Raw genomic sequence first — 19,912 nt, forward strand, 5'->3', positions numbered from 1 at the left:
TCCTGCTCTCTCTGCAAGGTTGGAAACGTAGAATTGAAGGGAGCCATGAGCAGTGTGAAGAAAACAATTCTGAAGTGAATTATTACTGACCAAGCCTTCAGGGAGATAATCTGTAGGCTAGACAGACCTCTTGGGGAGCTGTTGGTATCTGAACTGCAGCCTTTGGTAGAACCTGTGGGGACCAAGATCCATTTCGGTCTTCCACCTTCCAGGATGGCCCTTGACTGCCCTCCCCCAAGTCTATTGTGTGTGACAGTTACTCACCACACTTCTAAGCACCACGGCTCCATACAGCTTATGAAACACACATGAACTTCCCAGAGGGCTCCACAGGGGTAATCACTTCCTGTCTTTTCAAATTGGTTACATGTTGTGGTCAGGTGGCATCCGCCCTGTTACTTCTAGGGTGGAGTGAGTGCACCACAAGACGTTCAGGAGCTGTGAGGAGAAACGAGAGCAGGAGGGCAAGGGGCAGGGTCAGCAGACAGCCTCGGGCCCGGAACTGGCAACCCCAGGAGCAGGCCCAGCACAGGGACCGGATCTCCAGGCAGCCCCACACCTCTCCCTGGAATGTGGGGCCCACCCATTCCTCCCCCACTTTGTTTGCTTTCTTTTTTCAGAAGGCCCTCCGTGACCAGGACCCCTCGACGGCAGCTCCCAAACACCTGGCGAGGTGGGAAGGGGGCCTTTGACGTCAGTGGGCTGTTTGTCTGCTCAGGTGTAGCTAATTTCCTCCGTGTGAAGTTTGTTGCTGAACCTGGGCAGGCCACCTCACACCCTGTCACCGAGCATTTGTGGAGGGAGTAGAAAGAGAGAACACAAGTCTGGGGGGGGTGGGGGGTTGAGAGAGCAGGGGATGCTTGACCCACCATACCACAAAGCCAAGCACAACATGTTTGGATTGGGCCCCCCTTCCCCAGACTCCAGCCCACCCGACCCCACAGCCCCATGGGACTTGGGAGGGCTGCCTTCCCTAATATATGGGCCTCAGAGTCCTTTCTGGAGGCAGGGGTTAGGTCAGGCCCTTGCTCTGAGAGGGTTCCGTGGTGAGTTGCCAGGACCTCAGTCAGCAAAAGTGAGAAGGAAGAAAGGTCTGACAGTTGCCGCAGAACCAGAAAGACAGCATCTAGTCTTGGGATGTGCAGAAGTTTCTGTCGAGACGCTGATGGCGGTAGTGTTCCCCAGTCTGTCCCTGTCTGCTCTGGGAATTAGAGGTGTTTATTGAGTTGGAAGGCAAATTGGTCCCCTGAGGACACAACGCTTAGATAATTGCTCTAAAGGCAAATCCTGGAGGGAGCATTCTGAGTTGGGTAACTGGGAGACAATATCTGAGGCAGGAGAGGGAAGCCATTACTAGACAGTACCCCGTTCTGCCCCTTTCAAGGAAACCTCCCTGATTAAACCAGGTAGGGGGACCATGGTAGCCAGAGCACATTTTCCTCAGGCAGTTTAGTGAGTGATCTTTCATCAGGAAGTCCAGGGAGAGCCTGCAAGCTGCAGGAGGAGCATTCGTCTTTCCCCTCCCTCCTCTCCCATGGTACCTTTCCTCGACTGGAAGGCATGCGCCAGGCACAGGGTTAGGGAATGCAACGTGAGCGTACAGTCAGCAAGAGGGGGCCGGAGGGTTCCGGGAAGTGAAGGTGTGCTGCTTTAGGGAGGCGTCCAGCACCTGGAGTTGAGGACCAGAAACTCTGCCTGGCCAGAAAGAAGCTTCTTCCCAAATCCTGATGGTCTAGATTCCTCCGCCCTGTGCAGGAAATCACAAGGAGCCCAGGTAAGAGGCCCTGGGGAAGATAAGTGAACTGTAGATCCCCTACCCAACAGGACCCAACAAGACCATCTGCTTGTCCAAAGGAAGAGAAGAAAACAAGGTGCAGCTTATCTGGGCAAGCTGCTCCTGGGGTGGGGACGCCACTAAAAATTCCAAAAAGAGTTAAGATTCTGGAAGCTTCAAGCTGGAAGAACTCTTAAAAAGTTACAGTCGAAACCCCTTAGTGTGTAGATGAGGAAACCTTGGCTGGCTCAGGGAACTGTCCAAGTAATAAAAGAGCCTCGACAGAAGTCCAGTGTCCTAACTCGCAGCCCTGAGCTCTTCTTGCCCACCTGCTGATGGAACCAGATTAACCCATCAGCTCTCAATCCCCTTACCACCCTACTTGCCCACTGGATGAGCCTCCATATTATTTGTCATCCTTTCCAAAACTCCATAACCCACAGCTCCAACATCATACTCTGAACCACAGTGTGGTTCCCAAGGCAGCACCATTCAGTTGAGTTGAACCACGGGATGTTAATGAGGTGGATTTGAAAACCCTCTTCCCTGGAGTCATTACCCGCTGCTTCCAGGCTGGAGGCACCTGGTTGAGGCATCTTGGACTCTCTTTTCAGGTCTTGTATCCCTTCTGCAGACGTGCCAATAGAACTAGACCATCTCCATATCCACAAACATCTTAACATTCCAGTTTGACAACCTGTCTCCTTGGTGCCCCTCTGTCACATAATCGTCTTAGATTACGGTGGACATGTTCTGTGTAGCTATCAAGAGTGGATTTCTGGAAGTGTTTCTGGAAGGCAGATAGCTGTGCCATAAGGAATAGCAATTCCAAGATATTGAAGTTATCTGATCAGAGCATGGACAGCCTTGTAAGGTATGTGATCTCCTCCAAAGCTGGCACCAAAGGGTATGAGCCTTAGTGAATTTCTGAAGGAAAGCTCTTCTGTGAGGCTTCTAAGTGCTTGTGGCCAGGCCTCTGCCTGCTATTAACACTCTGGCCTTGATATACACCTTCTCTCAAACCTGTGTAGCAAACACACCTTCCTTTAACATTAAAGGGGAAAAAATTAATTCACTCTCAAGTGTCAACTCTGAGTAGTTGGTATCGGTTGTCTGGAACATTGTGTTAAGAAGGATTCTGGGCTGCATTAAAGCTCATTGGGCAAGAGTGCTATGATCAATGAGCTATATTTGCCATAAGTAAATGGGAAGAGGGTAGCAGGGAAAATGAAGTATGGAAATGTTGCCACAAGAGAAGAAGCTGGTGTACAGTGACCTGTAATTTTCCTTAGACTCTCATTGAGTGTCATAAATGTAATTATACACAGGTGAGGTTTTGTTGGTTTGGGGGTTTGGTTTATGAGAGTTTTTTAGTAATTTTTATTACTCCTTTTGGGATATGAAATAATTCATAATTTTTTATATGAAAAAGTCACAAGCCCATTGATATCATTTGGGAAAGCTCCAACTGTCTGTAAAACACCTACATTGCAGGAGTTAAGAATTAAAACCAGGAAGTCAAGCCCAGGATCCATAACTGACTAGCTGTGTGGCCTCAGATAAACCACTTATCTCTGGGCCTCAGTTTCCTTCTGCCAATGCCTAGACTCAAATGTCACTTGGTTAGCAGGGATTGATAATTCCAAGTAGTTTCATTGGATAGAAAAGCATTTATTGAGTACTGTTCACATACATCATGACTATCAGTATAAAACCACCATGGCCCTAACTTCAAAAGGTGTGCTCTAGAGTGCCTTCTGCAAATGCAGTGGGAGTGGAATGATCCAGGTAAGCCAAGGAAGGCTTCATGGAAGAAGTGAATGCACCCAAAGGCTAGGTAGTAATTAGGCAAAATAGGAAGGAAGCACAGAGGGCCAGTGATGAGACCAGAGTGGGCCAGGAAGGGTGTATGTTGGGAAGGGACAGGACAATATGGATGATGAAGTTAGCCATATTGTGGAACTTCTGGAAAGCTGGGCAGAGGGGTTTGAGCAGTACGCTTTGGCAATAAGGCATCATGTAGATTGTTGAATAAGAGAATGACATATGGTTTGGACTTGCAGTTGAAGCACAGAATAGATTGAAAGCGGAGAGGTCAAAATCAGGGATCTCGACAGTATAGACACGCAATTCTGAGGCTATAGCCTGGGGTGAGAACAGGGGAAGGAGGGTGCCAGCCGTTCTGGAGGAATATGTTCAGTCGGGTGTTACCCCAGTTATAGATGGGGCCCTCTGACCTTTGCCCTCATAAATGAGGTTAAAGCATGAACTTAAATGAGGTACCATCGCATTCACGCTTATTAATGTCTGCTCCTTGAGTGAGGCAAAGACATCAAAAACAAAACAGAACAATCTCTAGGCAAGTCTATTGGCCAGCTGGTAAACTATGTGGGGAAGAAGAGAAAGAGTTAAGAGGTCTCTCTTATCTCAGGATTACAGTGACTCACATCCCACCTTCTTAAAATTTTTAAAAATTGGCTAATGAAAAAGTTCAGTCTCCAAATAATTTATCTCCAAGTGTTCCCATGGACCTGGCCTCCATCTTTATCCATCTTTCTCATGCCTCACCTCCCAGTCCAGGTATATTAGGAAGGCTCAGGTAGATTTTGGACTCTTTTTTTAATCTCCCAAAGGAAAAAGAGCCACTGTTTAAAGAGAAATGGATTCTGGAATACCTAATTAGGCCATTACAGTCAAAAGCAGAGTTGAATTGATAGACTAAACATAACTCTACAGTGGGAAATAAGGTTTAGGGAAATAAATCTTAGACTAGAAGGCAAGAGACAGAGTAGACCTAGAATAGACCATGTACACCTGGCTCTGTCGACAGCTGTGTGGCAGCCAGTAAGTCACTCCATTACTCTACGCCTTAGTTTCCCCATCTGTAAAAATGAGAAGAGCCTTTTCCAATTCTAATATTCAATGTCTCTAATAGTTTACAGAATGATGTTTGAAAATGTCAACTAAACACAACTTCACAGAAAAAGATACCACCCCATTTACCACCCACAGTCATCCATATCATCTCTCTCTTTCTCTCTCTCTCTCTCTCTCTCTCTCCCTCCCTCTCTCTCTCTCTCTCTCTCTCTCTCTCTCTCACACACACACACACACACACACACAGTAGCCCTGGAAATAAATTACAAAACACAGTGCAAAGTTTAGCTTCCACCTGGGGAAACATATGCCCAAATTGTAGCTAAAGTGTTATCCTGTACAACTGGATATAGAAAAAAATGAAATTATATACAATGTGTCACTTCAAAAAAGTCATTCTGGCATGGTAGCTAGGAAATTGCCTTGTGCAATGTGCGTGTGTCTGCAAATGATAGGTTGGAGGAATATGAGGCCCAAGGAGCTGGGGAGGGAGGACAAATGGATCTCGATGGTAGGTTCCAGGTGCTCCGTATGTCGGGCATTGCAAGTGATACATGGACAGCACCAATCCACCTGCAGGATGCAGTGAAACCTGTGAAAGACAACTTGTAGAAAGTATATAGGTGTGGACCTGTTTGAGTAAAGGTTGACTTTCAGGAAGATAAACTAGATCATTTTTCCTCTTCTGAAAGATGTCATGCATGGTTTGTGTTTGTTCAGTTCCTCTAAAAGAAATGGCAGTCGGTTTCAAAACTGTATTTGACAGGTGGGTTCATCTACAAAATCTTTTCTACCCCTGATATTTGAGCCGCTGGCATTTTCTGTACATTAGAAGTCAGTAGAGCATGGTGCTATGAGACACTGCTCTCCAGAAAGAGTGTTCCTGAACAAATGACTGTAGCTCAGAACTGTTCTTTCCTGTCTAAGTCAACGGGAGGAAACATCCCTGGACTCCTGCCTGTTGAAACACAGAACAGTGGCAATGGCTCTGGACGGCCCCCAGTATGGGGCTACGGGACACTTAAAAAGGCTTGTTGGAGGAGACACCAGCCGCTCCTACATCAGGTGGGCATGCCAAGGAGTTACTCAGCTGCTAAGGTTTACCCAGATATCAAGGACAGAGCTTTCTAACCTGTGAGCCAGAGCACAGAGCCGGGCTAAGTAGCCAGGTGAGGACTCATATGGCCAGCCCTCTGGCCATAAACAATATTCTCTGTTTACTGCACCATACCACACATATTATTTTCTATGTGTACCATGATGTTAAGGGGAAGAAAATGTTGAAAAAAACCGAAGTAAGTGAGTTATTGTGAACAAAATCACTTTCGACCATAAAACACCCAGCCCTACCTCCAAGCAGCTTAGGGGGGGGCATGGCTGCACAGAACAGACCTAATATCTTGGTTACCAAAAGAAATCACATCAACCAAGACCCCCACTTCCATGGCCTGTTTCCTTCTCTCTCGTTACCTGAGTTCTTCCAGCCACTCCTGCAGGATCCCTGGGTTTCTGGTTGGTTGGCCCTTCATGCTATCACCACCTATAGGCTTCCCTTCTTTCATACAAGTACCGCTGAAAATAATCAGCTTTTACCCTGCAGCCTCCAAAACCCTACATAACTGAGCTATTCCCTTCATCAACCTATGAAAGACTTTTACCTTCACTTCAATACTTATCAAGCATTTAACATTTACAATGAGACACATTATTTTTAAAAAGAGTTCACCCTCAGAAATAGCCAATAGTTGTTCTTGCCATTCAGAAATTAAAACGTGTAGTCTAACTATCCCTCATTACTTTATTCAACAAATACTTCTGGTGGCTATGGTATACAAGGCCCCCATTAGGTGCTGCGGGTGCCAATATATCCTGGTACACCCAGGCTGTCAAGGACCCCACCATCCTGTGAAGGTGACAGACAGGACCACATACTTGACACTCGGCAAGATAAAAATTGGTGCAGATAGGTGTACATTGCCAGGCATGCCCTGGAGTAAGGGGCCATCCTGCCTGGGGCAGAGGGGCACATGCCCTCTGAGGGACGTGGCCTTGCTGACGAGGTGCCCTATATGTGAGAAGTGCAGAATTATTTTCCAAAGCATTTTGCAAGCATTATCTCTTCGTCATCACAATATGAAAAAGAAATGGCAGATATCCCTCTGAACTATCTATCATCTATAGAGTGGACTTGCAAGGTCTGCCTGCGGGGTGTGAATATTTCTTTCTGAGAGCCTTGCCTGCAGTGGGGGAAACTGCTGATGCAATTACCTGACTTGGAAAATGCCATGCAGAAATGAGGGATGCTGGTTCCTGGCAGTGTTATTGTTATTTCCATTTTCCCCACCACAACAATGGAACATTTATTCCTAGAACATTTGATAGATGTGCTCATGATATTCTTGAAACTGCCTTTATCCATTTGAAAGTCCTGAGAATCTGTCCCAAAGGTAGTGGTAAATTGCTATCACCTTAGCTCAAAGTATTTTCACAGCCTCAGGAAATTCACTGCTCTGTCTCCAATCTTCTTTGTGGCATCTCTCCCCACCTTTCATTCTCAACTCTTAGCCCACACAGCTGGAGGGGCAGTGACTTTCCTGGGTGGTCCGTAGCCCAGCACTCCAGTACGACCCATGTGAGTCCCAGAACCAACACTGTCAGGCCGTATTTGGTGCCACCTCTCCCATTCACCCCAAATAAGGACAAAAAAAAAAGAACATATTGAAAATCTGTTTTCAAGGGAAAGAAAGATGCTTTGGGGCCTTGTTTTTGCGACTGAGACTTCAACTTAGAACACATAATAATATGGGCCCTGCTCAACTTGCCTGGGCTGTAACCAGGTAGCAGAATCTGGGTGCCACTGGAAAGGCCAGAGCGTGAGAAGTGAGAGACCTTTTGCAGCCATCTACAGAGCAGCAAATCAGGAGTCAGGAGACCTGGGTGCAGCTTCTGGCTGTGCGTGATTAATGAACTGTGTGACTTGAGTAAGCTGATGTCTCTGGTCATGGAAGGTAGACTGTGATCTTAAAGTTCCAGGCAGTTCTGAGTCTATGACACTAAAGTAAAAACATTGCTCTGCCCAGGGTGGGGTAGCCAACACTTGGCATGTGAGGAATAAGAAGCACTAGCCTAGCAGAGGGGCTCTTCCAGCCTGGCAGATGTGCCCTGGGGCCTGGGGCCATGGGAGAAGGTCCTGCCATGTCAGATGGTACAGCCTCAGGGCACTTACTGCCCCATAAATTGGTGGTGTCAAACTTTAATGTACACAGAAATCATGGGGAATCCTGCTGAAATATAGATTCTCATTCTGTCAGTCTGGGTAGATCCTGAGATTCTGCATTTCTAACAAGCTCCCAGATAAGGCTGACTGCTGGTTTGGGGACCACACTTTGAATAGCAAGAACCCAGATTAGTGGTTCTCAGCCCAAGCTGCACATTGGAGCCATCTTTTAAATAGCGGGCCGTTAAAAAGTTTAATTTTTTTTAACAGGTCTGGGGTAGGGTTTCAGGAATTTTTTGCAGCACCCAGGCAATTCTAATGTGCAACCAGCCTCAAGGACACACACACACACACACACACACACACACACACACACACACACACACACAAATACATACTCCCTGTCGCACATGGAGGCCAAGGTGCCGACAGAAGAATGATCATGGTAGTCAGCTAGGTCTGCTCTCTGCCAGCCCAAGGCCCGGTTAAGTAGGTCTTGGAGTAGTTCCTTGCTGGGAAAATAAGGCAAATTGGTTCATTCACCTCTGTATGTGTCTGCAAGATCGTTTCTCCGGGGAAAGGGGGAAGTTCTAACAGTAGGAGTGGAGCAGCTGGCTGTTTTATGCACAGACCAATGCAATCACTATTCCAGCTTTAGAGCCCACTTCTCTTTCCTTTCCAGCTTCTGTGTGTGATTTTTCCTGTGCGCTCTGCCTGCGCTCAGGGGGTGCAGACGAGGGTGGGACACTGACCTTCTCATTTTGCCCCTGGCTAGGCGGCAGTGGGGAGCAGCCAGCTTTGCCGAGCCCCAAGGCCAATGAGGGCTCGGGGGCTGTGCTCCCCAAGTCCAGGAGTGTGTTCCACATCGAGTGGTCATCCATTCGCAGGAGGAGCAAAGGTGTGTGCTTCCTCCCCCTCACTCTGCAGTCCTTGGTTTACTCATCTCCAAAGGGGACAGTGGCAGTCCCTCCTCACACAGTGGTGGGGAGGGCCATGTGGGTCAGGCTGATTCTTATCACATGTGACCTCTGACCACAGACACAGTGGCGGGATGGGGGATGTCCCCAATCAGATGCAAGGTTGGAGCAGCCTCATGAACAGCCAGGGTGGAAAGGCAATCTAGTTCTGCCCCCCAAACTCCAGAGAGGGCACCCGACTTGCACAGAGTCACACAGCTGGTGAGAGGCATAGCAGAAGGATACGACTGATTGCTGAATTAGTGTCCTTTTTACAACATCACATGCCTCCGGGAAGAGGCAGTAGTGACTTTCTTGCTCCAGTTCATCTGAGCTTCACTGGTCCATGCCAGAGAGACAGGCTGAGGTGGTTTGGGAAAACATCATACAAGGTGCAGAGGGATTCGAAGCACCTCAAGGGCCCCTCTAGCCCAGGAGTTTGTATTTGATAGGGGCTCCAGGCCTGATGAGGAAGAAAGCCCGGCTTGCCTGGAAAGGTTAACAGCCTGCCTCCAAACATCATAGTGGTTGGAGGCTGAGGTCGGGCAGAAGAGAGAAAGCCCCATGCAAAGGAGTCTGGGACATGCATCAGTGGAAACTAATGAAAAGCTGGCAGACAGACGGGAGCATCAGACAGAAGCAGAGGGTCCTTGGGATATCGCACACACTTAATTCTAAGTCCCGAGAATCTTCTTTGCTTCCTACACTTCCAAAGTTAATTTGCTTCCAGAATTAATTTTTTTCCCCTGCATAGGGTAATCTCCCAACCACAGTGGTATTTGTAGACTCTGCTCCTTCAAAAGTGGGGGCACAGTGCCATTTTTGCATCCCTTGCAGTGCTTAGGTATCCCGAAATCTCATGAATGCAAACTAGGAAAAGCCAGTTCAGTCTGAAAGTTCAAATTTCAGAGCTCAGCCTGCCATCCTCAGAATTGACCACAGGAGGGAACCAGAGCATCAAGATGGAATCTTTCAAGGGCCTTTACGTTGCTTAAACTGCTGAAATAGGTCATCTTTAAAAATTATCTGGCAATAATGAAAAATATGTTTAGAGCCACTTTACAAGAGAGTTTTCTAGTATTACAAGGACATGCCAGAATCTGTTTCAAGTAACGATGTGGGTATCACTTGTCTTATTACTACAACCAGCAGTTGCTGCTAAAATCAGTTCGTGCCCCAACTTACTATGTTCTTTCCTTCCACCTTCAGTGTTTGGAAAAGGCGAGCACCAGGAGAGACAAATCAAAGACGCTGCTCCCTGTCAATACAGGAAGCCCACTGTGGAGCTGCTGGTGAGGCGCTAGGGGCCCACGTAAGGGGGAGCAGGCGGCATATTAGGAAGCAGAGGTCCAGAAAAGATGTCCTCCCATTTAGGCAAACTTCTTGAATTAGTATTTCCAGAAACATCATTATCTGAGATAAAACTGTCCATTTTTCATAGTTTATAAAGTTTCGTATTTCTTTTATTTGAATTATTTTTTATTCATCTTCCTTTAAATTCAAACCAGAAAAAAACTGACGCCAATCTTCAAGAACAATCTTTACATGTTTAATTTTATTAACAGTTCAATTTTAAAGACTAGACATGCTGTGGGAGTAAATAATTTCTTCTGCAAAGAGTGTGGTATGGTGGAGTAACAGTTAAAAAGAAAGAATCTAAAGCTCTGTAGTTAAATATCCGTTCTACTGTTTGACCTTATCAATGAGAACCTCTCCATCCATGCCTGAGCCCTTATCCATAGATTGAGGACAAATATGTTTTGTTGTATTTCAATGTTGTTGTGCCTATTAAATGGGGTAATATGTCAAACAAAAGATAGTCTAGCCTACAGAAACATGGAGAGGTTAAATAGCAGTTTCACTAAACACCAAATGCAAATCTTAGCTTTGTCCCTGGGGGCACAAATGTCATTTCTCAGTGAGAAGCACTGGATATGGGAGCTTCTTACCCCTGTCTTGTGCCTGGACAGGATCTGAACACCATGGAGGAGAGCTCTGAGATAAAGGTGGAAACGAACGTTCCCAAGACATCCTGGATTCGGAGCTCCATGGCTGCCAGTGAGAAGAGAGTCAGCAAAGCCCTCGGTTACATCACAGGAGAGATGAAGGAGTGCGGAGAGGGCCTCAAAGGTACAGTTCTGTGAGAACAGCCCTGGCCCAGCCCCTGAAAAGTCACCTCCAGTCGTCCCCCAGAAAACACATCGCCTGAGTTCTCTGGAGACTAGATTGAGTTCTGTTTCTATGGTATTTCAGAGAAGGTAAGAATTTGGCTTTACAACAGACATACAGTCTCTTGGGATGTAATACGTGTAAGTGTGCGAGCTCTCATTTCCGAACCTGAGAGTCTTGCTCTCTCAAGCATCCCACTGGAGCACTGCAGTCAGGTATTTTATCCCTGGGATTCGGAGTCAGAATTCTAGAAAAATGCTCACCCTGTGGTTGGCTCATGGGAGAACTGCGTGTACCATCCCAACAGGTTCCCTCTAGCAATCTCCCCAGAGCTCAGGCCATGGGTCTGAAGCCCTGTGTGGAGGGCTTTGTTTCTGGATCCGTCTTCTTGAAAATTCATGCCACTCTCACAGAGGCAGATAGTTCAGGGTACCTTACTACACTGCTCAAAAAACAGTCTAAAGACCACAATGAGCAGGCAGTGGGTCTGAAGAGTTTTCTGGACAGTCGAGTGCCCTCCTGCATTCTCAGTTCACCCTCTTCTGCAGCAGGTGGCAGCAGGAGGCTGGCACTCTGCAAACCTACTTTTCATGTAGAGCTTCCCTCCCAGCCTCACGTGCCCACCAGAGCTTTCCCAGGCTGGTCACACCTGAGCATTGACTGACCTCCAGCCCTGGTTCCTTCCAGACAAATCCCCTGTGTTCCAGTTCCTCGACTGGGTCCTCCGGGGCACATCTCAGGTGATGTTCGTGAACAACCCCCTGAGTGGCATCCTCATCATCCTCGGTCTCTTCGTGCAGAACCCCTGGTGGGCCATCTCAGGCTGCTTGGGCACCGTGGTGTCCACTTTGACAGCCCTCATCCTGAGCCAGGACAAGTAAGTTGCAGGAGACCCAGGGTCAGAGCCTGAGGTCAGAGGTCGCTCGCTGTGAGGACCATTCACCACCTTCCATCCCCTCACTGCTTAGCTTCCAGCTAGGAAACCCCTCAGAATAAGGATACCCATGGCTGACAACAACTGTTCCCTGGTCATTTTTTAACAGCTGCACATTGTCCAGGGGAATGTGGAGGGTCTGATGCATTCCTGTTCTGTTCCGGGAGGCGCAGGCTGTTTGAAGGTGTGTGTAGTCAGGCCCCTGCTCAGGAAAATCTGACCCAGAAGGAAAATCAAGGAGGCAGCGCCACGACACTTGACCAGGGGAGGCCCCCTGACCAGCCCTCCTCCCTGCCCCCAGGTCCGCCATCGCAGCAGGGCTACACGGCTACAACGGGGTGCTGGTGGGGCTGCTGATGGCTGTGTTCTCAGACAAAGGCGACTATTACTGGTGGCTTTTGCTCCCTGTCATCATTATGTCCATGTCGTGGTAAGTTTGCTTCTGAAGCTGTGGGTGCGAGGCCATTAACCTTTCATCCCAGCTCCCTGGCTGTCTGTCTAAACTCCCTTTGAAAGGGCATTTGCTTAGCTTGTGCATCAGAAACACCCACTGGAAATAATTATTAACTTCATACAGCATCAGCACTGTGCAAGGTGATGTATAGACATCATCTCATTACCTACCATCCTCTACTCTTCTTTCTTTAAGATCTACAAGAGTTTCTGGTCCTACACTGCCAGAGCACAGGTAGGGGAACTGAGGCCCACATAGGTTAAGAGCCAAACCCCAGGGTCCTCTCTGTTCCTGGAACCCTTCTCATTCCTCCCACCACACTTCCCCCTGCCAGCTTTACCCTGTCCTTGAACCCCCTGACCAGACTGGGACAACCTCGGAGTGTAGCCGGAAGGCCCAGCCACTGGGCAGAGCCCTCGGAGTGCCAGGCTCAAGTCCCCTTCAGCTCCAGAAATCACAGGGCACTCTGGCCATGAGGCGCAGTGCTCTCGGCTGCTCAGCAAACATCTCTGGAATGAATGGGTGCGATTCCCCTCCGCATCACTCCCCGAAGCCGTCCAGACAGGGAGCCCAGCAGGCTGCTTTTCTCCAGAAAGGCACAGGGAGCTCCTACTCCTGCCCTCCGTGTCAGGGCTGGGAACCTCCTGAACAACATCTCTTGTGCTTCTGCCCCCAGCCCCATCCTCTCCAGCGCCCTGGGTACCATCTTCAGCAAGTGGGACCTCCCGGTCTTCACGCTGCCCTTCAATATCATAGTGACCCTGTACCTGGCAGCCACCGGCCACTACAACCTCTTCTTTCCCACGACGCTGCTGCAGCCCGCATCCTCTGTGCCCAACATCACCTGGTCAGAGGTCCAAGTGCCCTTGGTAGGTATCATGGAAGGCAGAAGGGTAGCATCTGCCCAAACTCGATGTTAAAGGAGCATTCACTTACTTAGAGCATCAGAAACATTCATGAGAAGTAACTGTTGACAATTACACAGTGTAAGGCACTCTACATACAGTATCCCATTAGCCACGTCCTTTTCTTTTCCCTTTCTATGAGCTACACAGGCCATTTCTGGTGCCACCCTGTCATAGCACAGAGGAAGAAACAGAGGCCAGGCTAAGACACTGCCTAAGGTCACACACTAATTGGTGAAGAAGAAAGTTAAGACTAGAGCTCTCCTGACTGCTAATTCCGGGCTCTTTCTTTTTTTCTTTTTCTTAAAAGTCTTCTTGATGCTTTATTCCAGTTTTAATCCAGGTTGTGCTGTATATTTTCTTCCACTCAACCTCATTGAATCATTAAAGATGCACACATGACACGACCATCTATCGGCTTAAGAAATCTCCGTTGCAACCTCCAGACTGGATTCCATTTTCTTCTGGTCACATGTTCACCTGTTAAAGCACAGGTGTTCCTCCATTAGGACATATATATATATATATATATATATAACAGAGCTCTTAAAGCTTTTTACAAGTATTCTGTATAGAATGCTGGCCTCTGGAAGTCTGCTGAGATCACTAATAAGGCACATTTTCTGAGCCCTCATGCTTCCTGCTATGCTGAATGACCCCACAGTCTGGGGCTCACCTGGACCTTTGTTACTGGCCATTCAGCATCCTATCACAGAGCCACTGGGGCTTGTTAAAAGATCTTCCAGAAATGACGATGCCTGGTTTCTCTTAGCTTATCATAGTATGCAACAGCCAGCATAGGAGAAAGAGCCCTGCATGTGCACTAGGAAGCATTATTTAGGAAGAGAAATATCTCCATCAGCCCCATCCTTGCAGGTGTGGGGCTGGGGGCTTGGGCCTTCATGAGCCAGAGCGAGAAGCGTCACCGTGCCAGCACACTCCCTAGGCTTCTCTTTCATGGTCTTTACCTCATCAGTGCCTTTTGCAAGCAAAATTTCTGTGACTGGTGTGCTATGGGGAATGTTGTTAGAAAAGGCATGTTTAAGATACTTTGCATTCTCCATGCCACATTTTCAATGGAAAAGATAACAAAGCATTTTGTAGAAATGAAAAACATTGGGAAATCCTGTACAAATACTTCCCCCAAAGTTCCAGGAAAAAAGTTTCAATTTTTGGTGGTCGTTCTTTAAGAACTAACTCTCTGGCCAATTGAATGGACTATGGCAGTGATTAATAGGTTTTTGTCTTTCTGACCATTACAATTAGAGCCTTGAGTTTGGGGGAAATGAGTGGTAAACGGCAGACAGGATCTAAAGGTCCCAACAATTTGAGGCCCTGTGGGTTCCTCTGCTCCCGTGGCCAGCGGAGAGCCCTCTGGAGCAAGCAGCTGGGGATCCACGTGCCTGGGGCCACTGTCTGCATTAGGCTCTCCTGCCTGCCCACCCTTCCCTCACCTGCTGGTGCCAGAGCTGCCATCCTCTTCTCTGCTCCCATGGTAAGGACACTGGGCCTGGATGGCCGGCCTCCTCGGCCAACCCACAGGCTCTTGCAGTCACCTCCTGTCCTCGCAGACCCACAGGGGCAGAGTCTTCTCAGAGGATGTGTGCTGAGAGAACTGCCTTATTGTAACACAGGCACCCTGACCCCAGGACTCTGCTTCTCAGGTGCTGCCCAAGGGGTGAGATGAACCCCACTGCCTCCCAGCATGGCCCAGAGCCCCTTCCTTATGCACTTGCCTGGCACAAGGGCCTGTGACCAACCTTCCAAACACAGGCCCCAACCCCAGTCACTGGGGAAGCCTGCATTCCCGGTAACCTTTCCCCGGATTCCAGAATATATGTGCAAGTGTCCACAAGGCAGTGGACTCTGGCCCTGAGAATGTCCTGTAACATTCGCAGACAGACTCTACTGCCCTGAGGTGCATGGAGGCCTCATGCAGGCAGGGTGCTTGTGTGTCAGTCACCGTTTGCTTAGCTTATCGATGAAGTGAGCAGGCACCGTGATGCCGCCTTCTCGGGGACTCATCTGTAGATAACAGTCCAACTGCTCTACCCAGGCAAACGGACAAAACCTCAGCCCAGACATGTTCTTAGCTACACAAAGGACTATTTTTTCATCTAGTATTTAGCCTTATGGTCATAATTTTGTGGGGGGGGTTTTAATGTTACAGGAGAGTTTTTAAACCCCAACTTTGATCAGACATCTAGTACTTTTCTAATAAATAAATCCTCATTTGAAAAGTTTTGTTTCTTCTCACCCAGGGTTTGGTGACTTACACTCATGTTTCTAAACAAAAGAAACGTCCTAACCCCTTACTGTTCTAAGGACTCGAGTTTAAAACAAAGTGTGTGTTCCTTTTACAGTTAACCTATTTGAATAAAAAAATCTTAGAAACCTGTTGCAAAATGTTAGTGTGGAAGGTTGGGCACCAAATCTTTTTCAGCCAAGATTCAAGTCATCTCTTTTGCCCCCATAACTGCCTGTGACCCTGTTGCACCTACAGCTTTTGAGAGCCATCCCCATTGGCATCGGCCAAGTGTATGGCTGCGATAACCCCTGGACTGGAGGCATTTTCCTCATAGCTTTGTTCATATCATCACCTCTTATTTGTTTGCACGCTGCAGTTGGATCCACCATGGGGATGTTGGCAGGTTAGTGTCATCACGTCCCCCTTATTAATGGTCATGAGGATGTTAGTGCCTGGAAGCACCTCCAAGGCAAACGGTGACGTGTCTTCAGGGTGCTCCCTGCTTATTCCTGCAAACCTTCCCTCCTTCCATTATACCTGTTTCTCCACTTTGGATGCCAGTACCCTCACACTTCCCTGAGTGAAAGCTGCCTTCAGGAAAGGGCTTTGGTATTAGTCCTTTACACCTTAGTATAAATTTAAAGTTTGAGGAGGGTTTCTTCCAGGCATGTTTATATTTTAAGTCTTATCTGTAATGAAGAGACTCCATTAGGGAATGTGAAAATATCAATGAAGAAAGAGAAGTCCTCTTTTTTTTGGCAGGGGGAGGACCTTCCAGGACAGCTTAAATCAGACTTCAGAGTCTTACTCAGAAAGGTCTTCTACCCATAACAGCTCCACCACTAACACTCATGTGGCTCTATGGTCATTTGTTTGCTTCAGATGTTTTTCCTTTGAATAAAATCAGAAGTTCTTTGATTTTAACACCCAAGAGGATAGCTGGTCTGGGCTTTAAGGACTGTGGTGGGTCTCAGGACCAGCAGGTGTGCTCCCTGAGGCCCCCCAGAGTCAGCACTGATGCCTGCCTTCTCTCGCAGCGCTCACTATCGCAACGCCCTTCGACTCCATCTACTTTGGCCTGTGTGGCTTCAATAGCACGCTCGCGTGCATCGCCATAGGAGGCATGTTCTACGTCATCACCTGGCAGACTCACCTCCTCGCCATCGCCTGCGGTAGGTACTGCCTGGGGAGTTCTCTTTCCACCATGAGTGATGCCCATGGCTATCCCTGCAAGGAAAACCACCCTAGGAAAATTCTGCTGATCCTCCAAAGATACATGGGAGGGTTGTTTGCTTTATACAAGTGTTTTTATTCAAAATTATTGTCAATGGTTGTTTAGTGATTACACATTAAAAACCATTTTCATGGAATACCAAGTGTTGACCCTCACGAAGACAATCTTTTAATGGTGGTTGCTTGTCATTCATGACCTGCCTCCTTTCATGGTTGGTGATTGGATCTAACCCACAGAGCACCTCTTACCCCGACCAATCTTGATATCCAGAACAGAGGAATTACATCAGATACAGAGATTAACCTTGAGCACCTAAACATTGGCCACAGGCCCTTCAAATAATACTTATGTTGTAGGAATGCTGAAGGCTGGGGTTGGGATCACTACAGCTGGGCACGGTAACTCTAATAAATGGCTTACTGTTGTTAATATGCTAGGGACAATTGGGATGCCTTTAGTTGAGAAACGGAAGGTTCAGAAACAAAGCCTAATTGTGCTGGCACATTTTCACAGGGCCTCACCTCTTACTGCATTTGGCTCTTCCCAGTGGTCAGGCTGGCCATGCCCATGCCCTCTGCAGGCTGAGCCTACAAGACAAAGCAGTAGGCATATTTGGTCTTCCTCAAGCTTACAGAAAGCTGCTCCTCCCTGGAAACCCATATTATATTAATAACTTGTTATAAAATATTCCAACAGGGAGTTCTGGGATCTGCTTGCCTTGGCTGTATAATAAAATTTTCATTTATGGTTTATGCTGCTAAATGTTCCTTTGCAGAATGCAAGGTGGTGGGACCCGAGAGAACCATAACAGTTCAATTTTGGCCCTTTTTAACAAAGTTCATCTGCTCTTAGCTGTGCCGGCATTTGTGTGGAATTTAACACTTTTTAAAGCTGCCAAGTAATGGAAGCATAACTCAATTTTTATTTTAGTCTAAGAAATAGCATTTGTGGCATAAAATGCATGGGGAGAGAATATATAGACTGGGCACAAGGTGCTTTTAGTCACCGGATTATTTCTTGGTTCTTTCTCCAGCCCTGTTTGCAGCTTACCTGGGCACCGCCCTGGCCAACGTGTTATCCGTGGTGAGTGGATGCGGGCTAGGGACGTGCCACAGAGCCCTTCCTGGTGTGCTCTGGGCTTCCCAAAGCTGACCCGAACCCCTCCTCATCCCTCTCGTCTCATAGTAACACTTGCCTGGGCTCCTGTTATCGTCGGATGAAGCTAGTCCTCCAACTTTAAATGTCAGCAGTTGGTCTGTGAGATCCCATTGCCAGTAGGCCAAGGGAGCTTCTATAGAAGGACAATTTAAGGAGCATTTTCTTGCAAATCAAATTATTTCTGCTGTGTCATCCTCTAGACTGAGTTTGAAGTCTTTATTGTTTAAATTTGTTTGTACATTTGTAGATGGTTTGCCCAATGGGCTGTGGGCCAGTGTAAATCTTTGTTCATCCCACAACAGCTAGCACAGAGTCAGGGGGTCATGAGGGGAGACAGGAGGCTTCAGGGATGACAGGGGCCAAGGCTGAGAGGAGCCAGGGCTGGTGGCCCCGGGCATGTGCAGCAGTCCTAGAGCTCCTCCTTTGCCTGAGCCCCCGTGTTGGGTGGTGTGGGAGGCCAGGAGGAGCCACATGGCCAGCCCCCACCCCCCACATAGATGCACCCCCTCTTGGATAAGGGTTCAAGGGCACACCTCGCTAGGCCACTAGGAAAAGTCCCAGTGGTCCTGCAGGTGGGAATGGTGGTGGGCATTCTACTCATACCATTCTAAGCTCCTCCTTCACACTTAGCAAAATTGGGCAGTTTGAACTTAGCATAAAAAGAAATTTTCTAAGCATAGAATTGTCCTTCCCAGATACTATCCTATGTCCCCCGGTGGATTAAGTCCCTCCTCTGGGCACCATCAGATTCTGTTCACACACTTACTGCAACATTCGAGACAGTGCTGTGATGAGCCTAGTATACATCAATCCCTTCCACCTCAGTCCATGTGCTCCTTCAGAACAGGGGCCCAGTCATAGTCTTATCTTTACCTCTAGTATCTATTACACTACCCTGCCCTTAGTAGGTGCTCAAGAAATGCTAAGTGAATGAAGTTGTAAAACAGTGAGCCCTCACCCTGAAGAGCCCAGGCTGAACAGCTGGCCGTCGGAAACACATGAGTCAAGCGGCAGGAGCGTGGCCCCTGAGGCTCCCTTCTGCTCCAGCTTCCCCATGTCTTCTTGCACCCACCTTTTCACCCAGTCATCCACCCAATGAGTATGTGCCATGTGCTCCTGGACAAGCGACTGGAAGGCCTTGGTTCCTGGTCATAAACCTTTCTACAGGCTGATGCACCCTTTCCTCTGCATGCAGAGAAGTGAAAGGTTATACCACTCAATGTAGACATTTTCAAAACAAAATCAAGTTCACTTTCTGCATGCCCAGTATGTTTAAGACACTGTGCTGACCACTCTCAGGGATACAAAAAAGTACAGGCTATTAACGCACCCTGAAGAAACTTGCAGTCTCCCTGAGGAACAGGATATAAAAATGTTGAGTGATACGTATGAGACCAGTCAAGCCCACACCACGTAGAAGCTGTGCTCTTTTGCTTTCTAACTGCTACGTGGTGTGCAGCCCCAGGTCTTCAACAACACCACCCTTGACCTGATGATATTGACCAGACACCGGGGACTATTTATTGAGTACTTAGTATGCACTAGGTACCAATTCTCTGAGTAGATACTATTATCCCTATTTTACTACTGAGGAATTAGGTCCAAGAAAAATGAAGTAACTATAACAAGGTGATCAGGGCTGAGATTTGGATCAGGGTCTGTGGAACTCCAAACCCATGACTTCCCACAGTAGGACTCAGAGGAGATGCTTCCCAAAGCACACTCCTCCGTTCTTAGCAAGGTACTGGACAGACTCACTGAGTGGACTTCATCACTCCTGGGTACTCCTATGGCCACACTTCTGGCTGTCGTTGTTCTTCCCAAGTGCCTTCCAACAGTGTCACCTTAGAATGCACCCAGGACTGGCATCACTACCCCCATGGTATTATGTGAGATGGTTACTGCCTATAAGAAAATGCCGTTTGAGGGAGGGTTATGATTTGGTCTGCCTCGTAGTGAGTCTGCAGGCTCCTCGTCAGCAAGCTG

At 47.8% G+C, this 19,912-nt stretch overlaps 1 protein-coding gene and 1 long non-coding RNA gene across 4 annotated transcripts in view; one reads left to right on the forward strand and one right to left on the reverse strand.

The window, feature by feature from the left end:
• LOC140843436 (uncharacterized) overlaps positions 1-19,912 on the reverse strand; it is a 92,036-nt gene that overhangs the window by 30,050 nt on the left and 42,074 nt on the right. The window contains exon 2 of the long non-coding RNA XR_012121208.1: positions 265-438. This is a non-coding gene — a long non-coding RNA (uncharacterized lncRNA). The remainder of the gene's footprint in view (positions 1-264; positions 439-19,912) is intronic.
• The window catches only part of SLC14A2 (solute carrier family 14 member 2), a 49,511-nt gene that overhangs the window by 26,842 nt on the left and 2,757 nt on the right, over positions 1-19,912 (forward strand). The window contains exons 10-18 of one of the 3 annotated variants that reach the window (XM_037016974.2): positions 8,644-8,766; positions 10,034-10,116; positions 10,795-10,954; positions 11,681-11,870; positions 12,229-12,357; positions 13,058-13,250; positions 15,790-15,937; positions 16,572-16,706; positions 17,802-17,851. In XM_037016974.2, coding sequence (XP_036872869.2) covers positions 8,644-8,766; positions 10,034-10,116; positions 10,795-10,954; positions 11,681-11,870; positions 12,229-12,357; positions 13,058-13,250; positions 15,790-15,937; positions 16,572-16,706; positions 17,802-17,851 — 1,211 coding nt within the window. Of the gene's footprint in view, positions 1-983; positions 1,775-8,643; positions 8,767-10,033; positions 10,117-10,794; positions 10,955-11,680; positions 11,871-12,228; positions 12,358-13,057; positions 13,251-15,789; positions 15,938-16,571; positions 16,707-17,801; positions 17,852-19,912 lie in introns of those variants that run through there. The other 2 variants (XM_037016983.2, XM_017676918.3) reach the window with 2 other exon arrangements.

This window comes from Manis javanica, chromosome 9 (assembly GCF_040802235.1).
Source record: "Manis javanica isolate MJ-LG chromosome 9, MJ_LKY, whole genome shotgun sequence".
NCBI classification, from domain to species: Eukaryota; Metazoa; Chordata; class Mammalia; order Pholidota; family Manidae; genus Manis; species Manis javanica.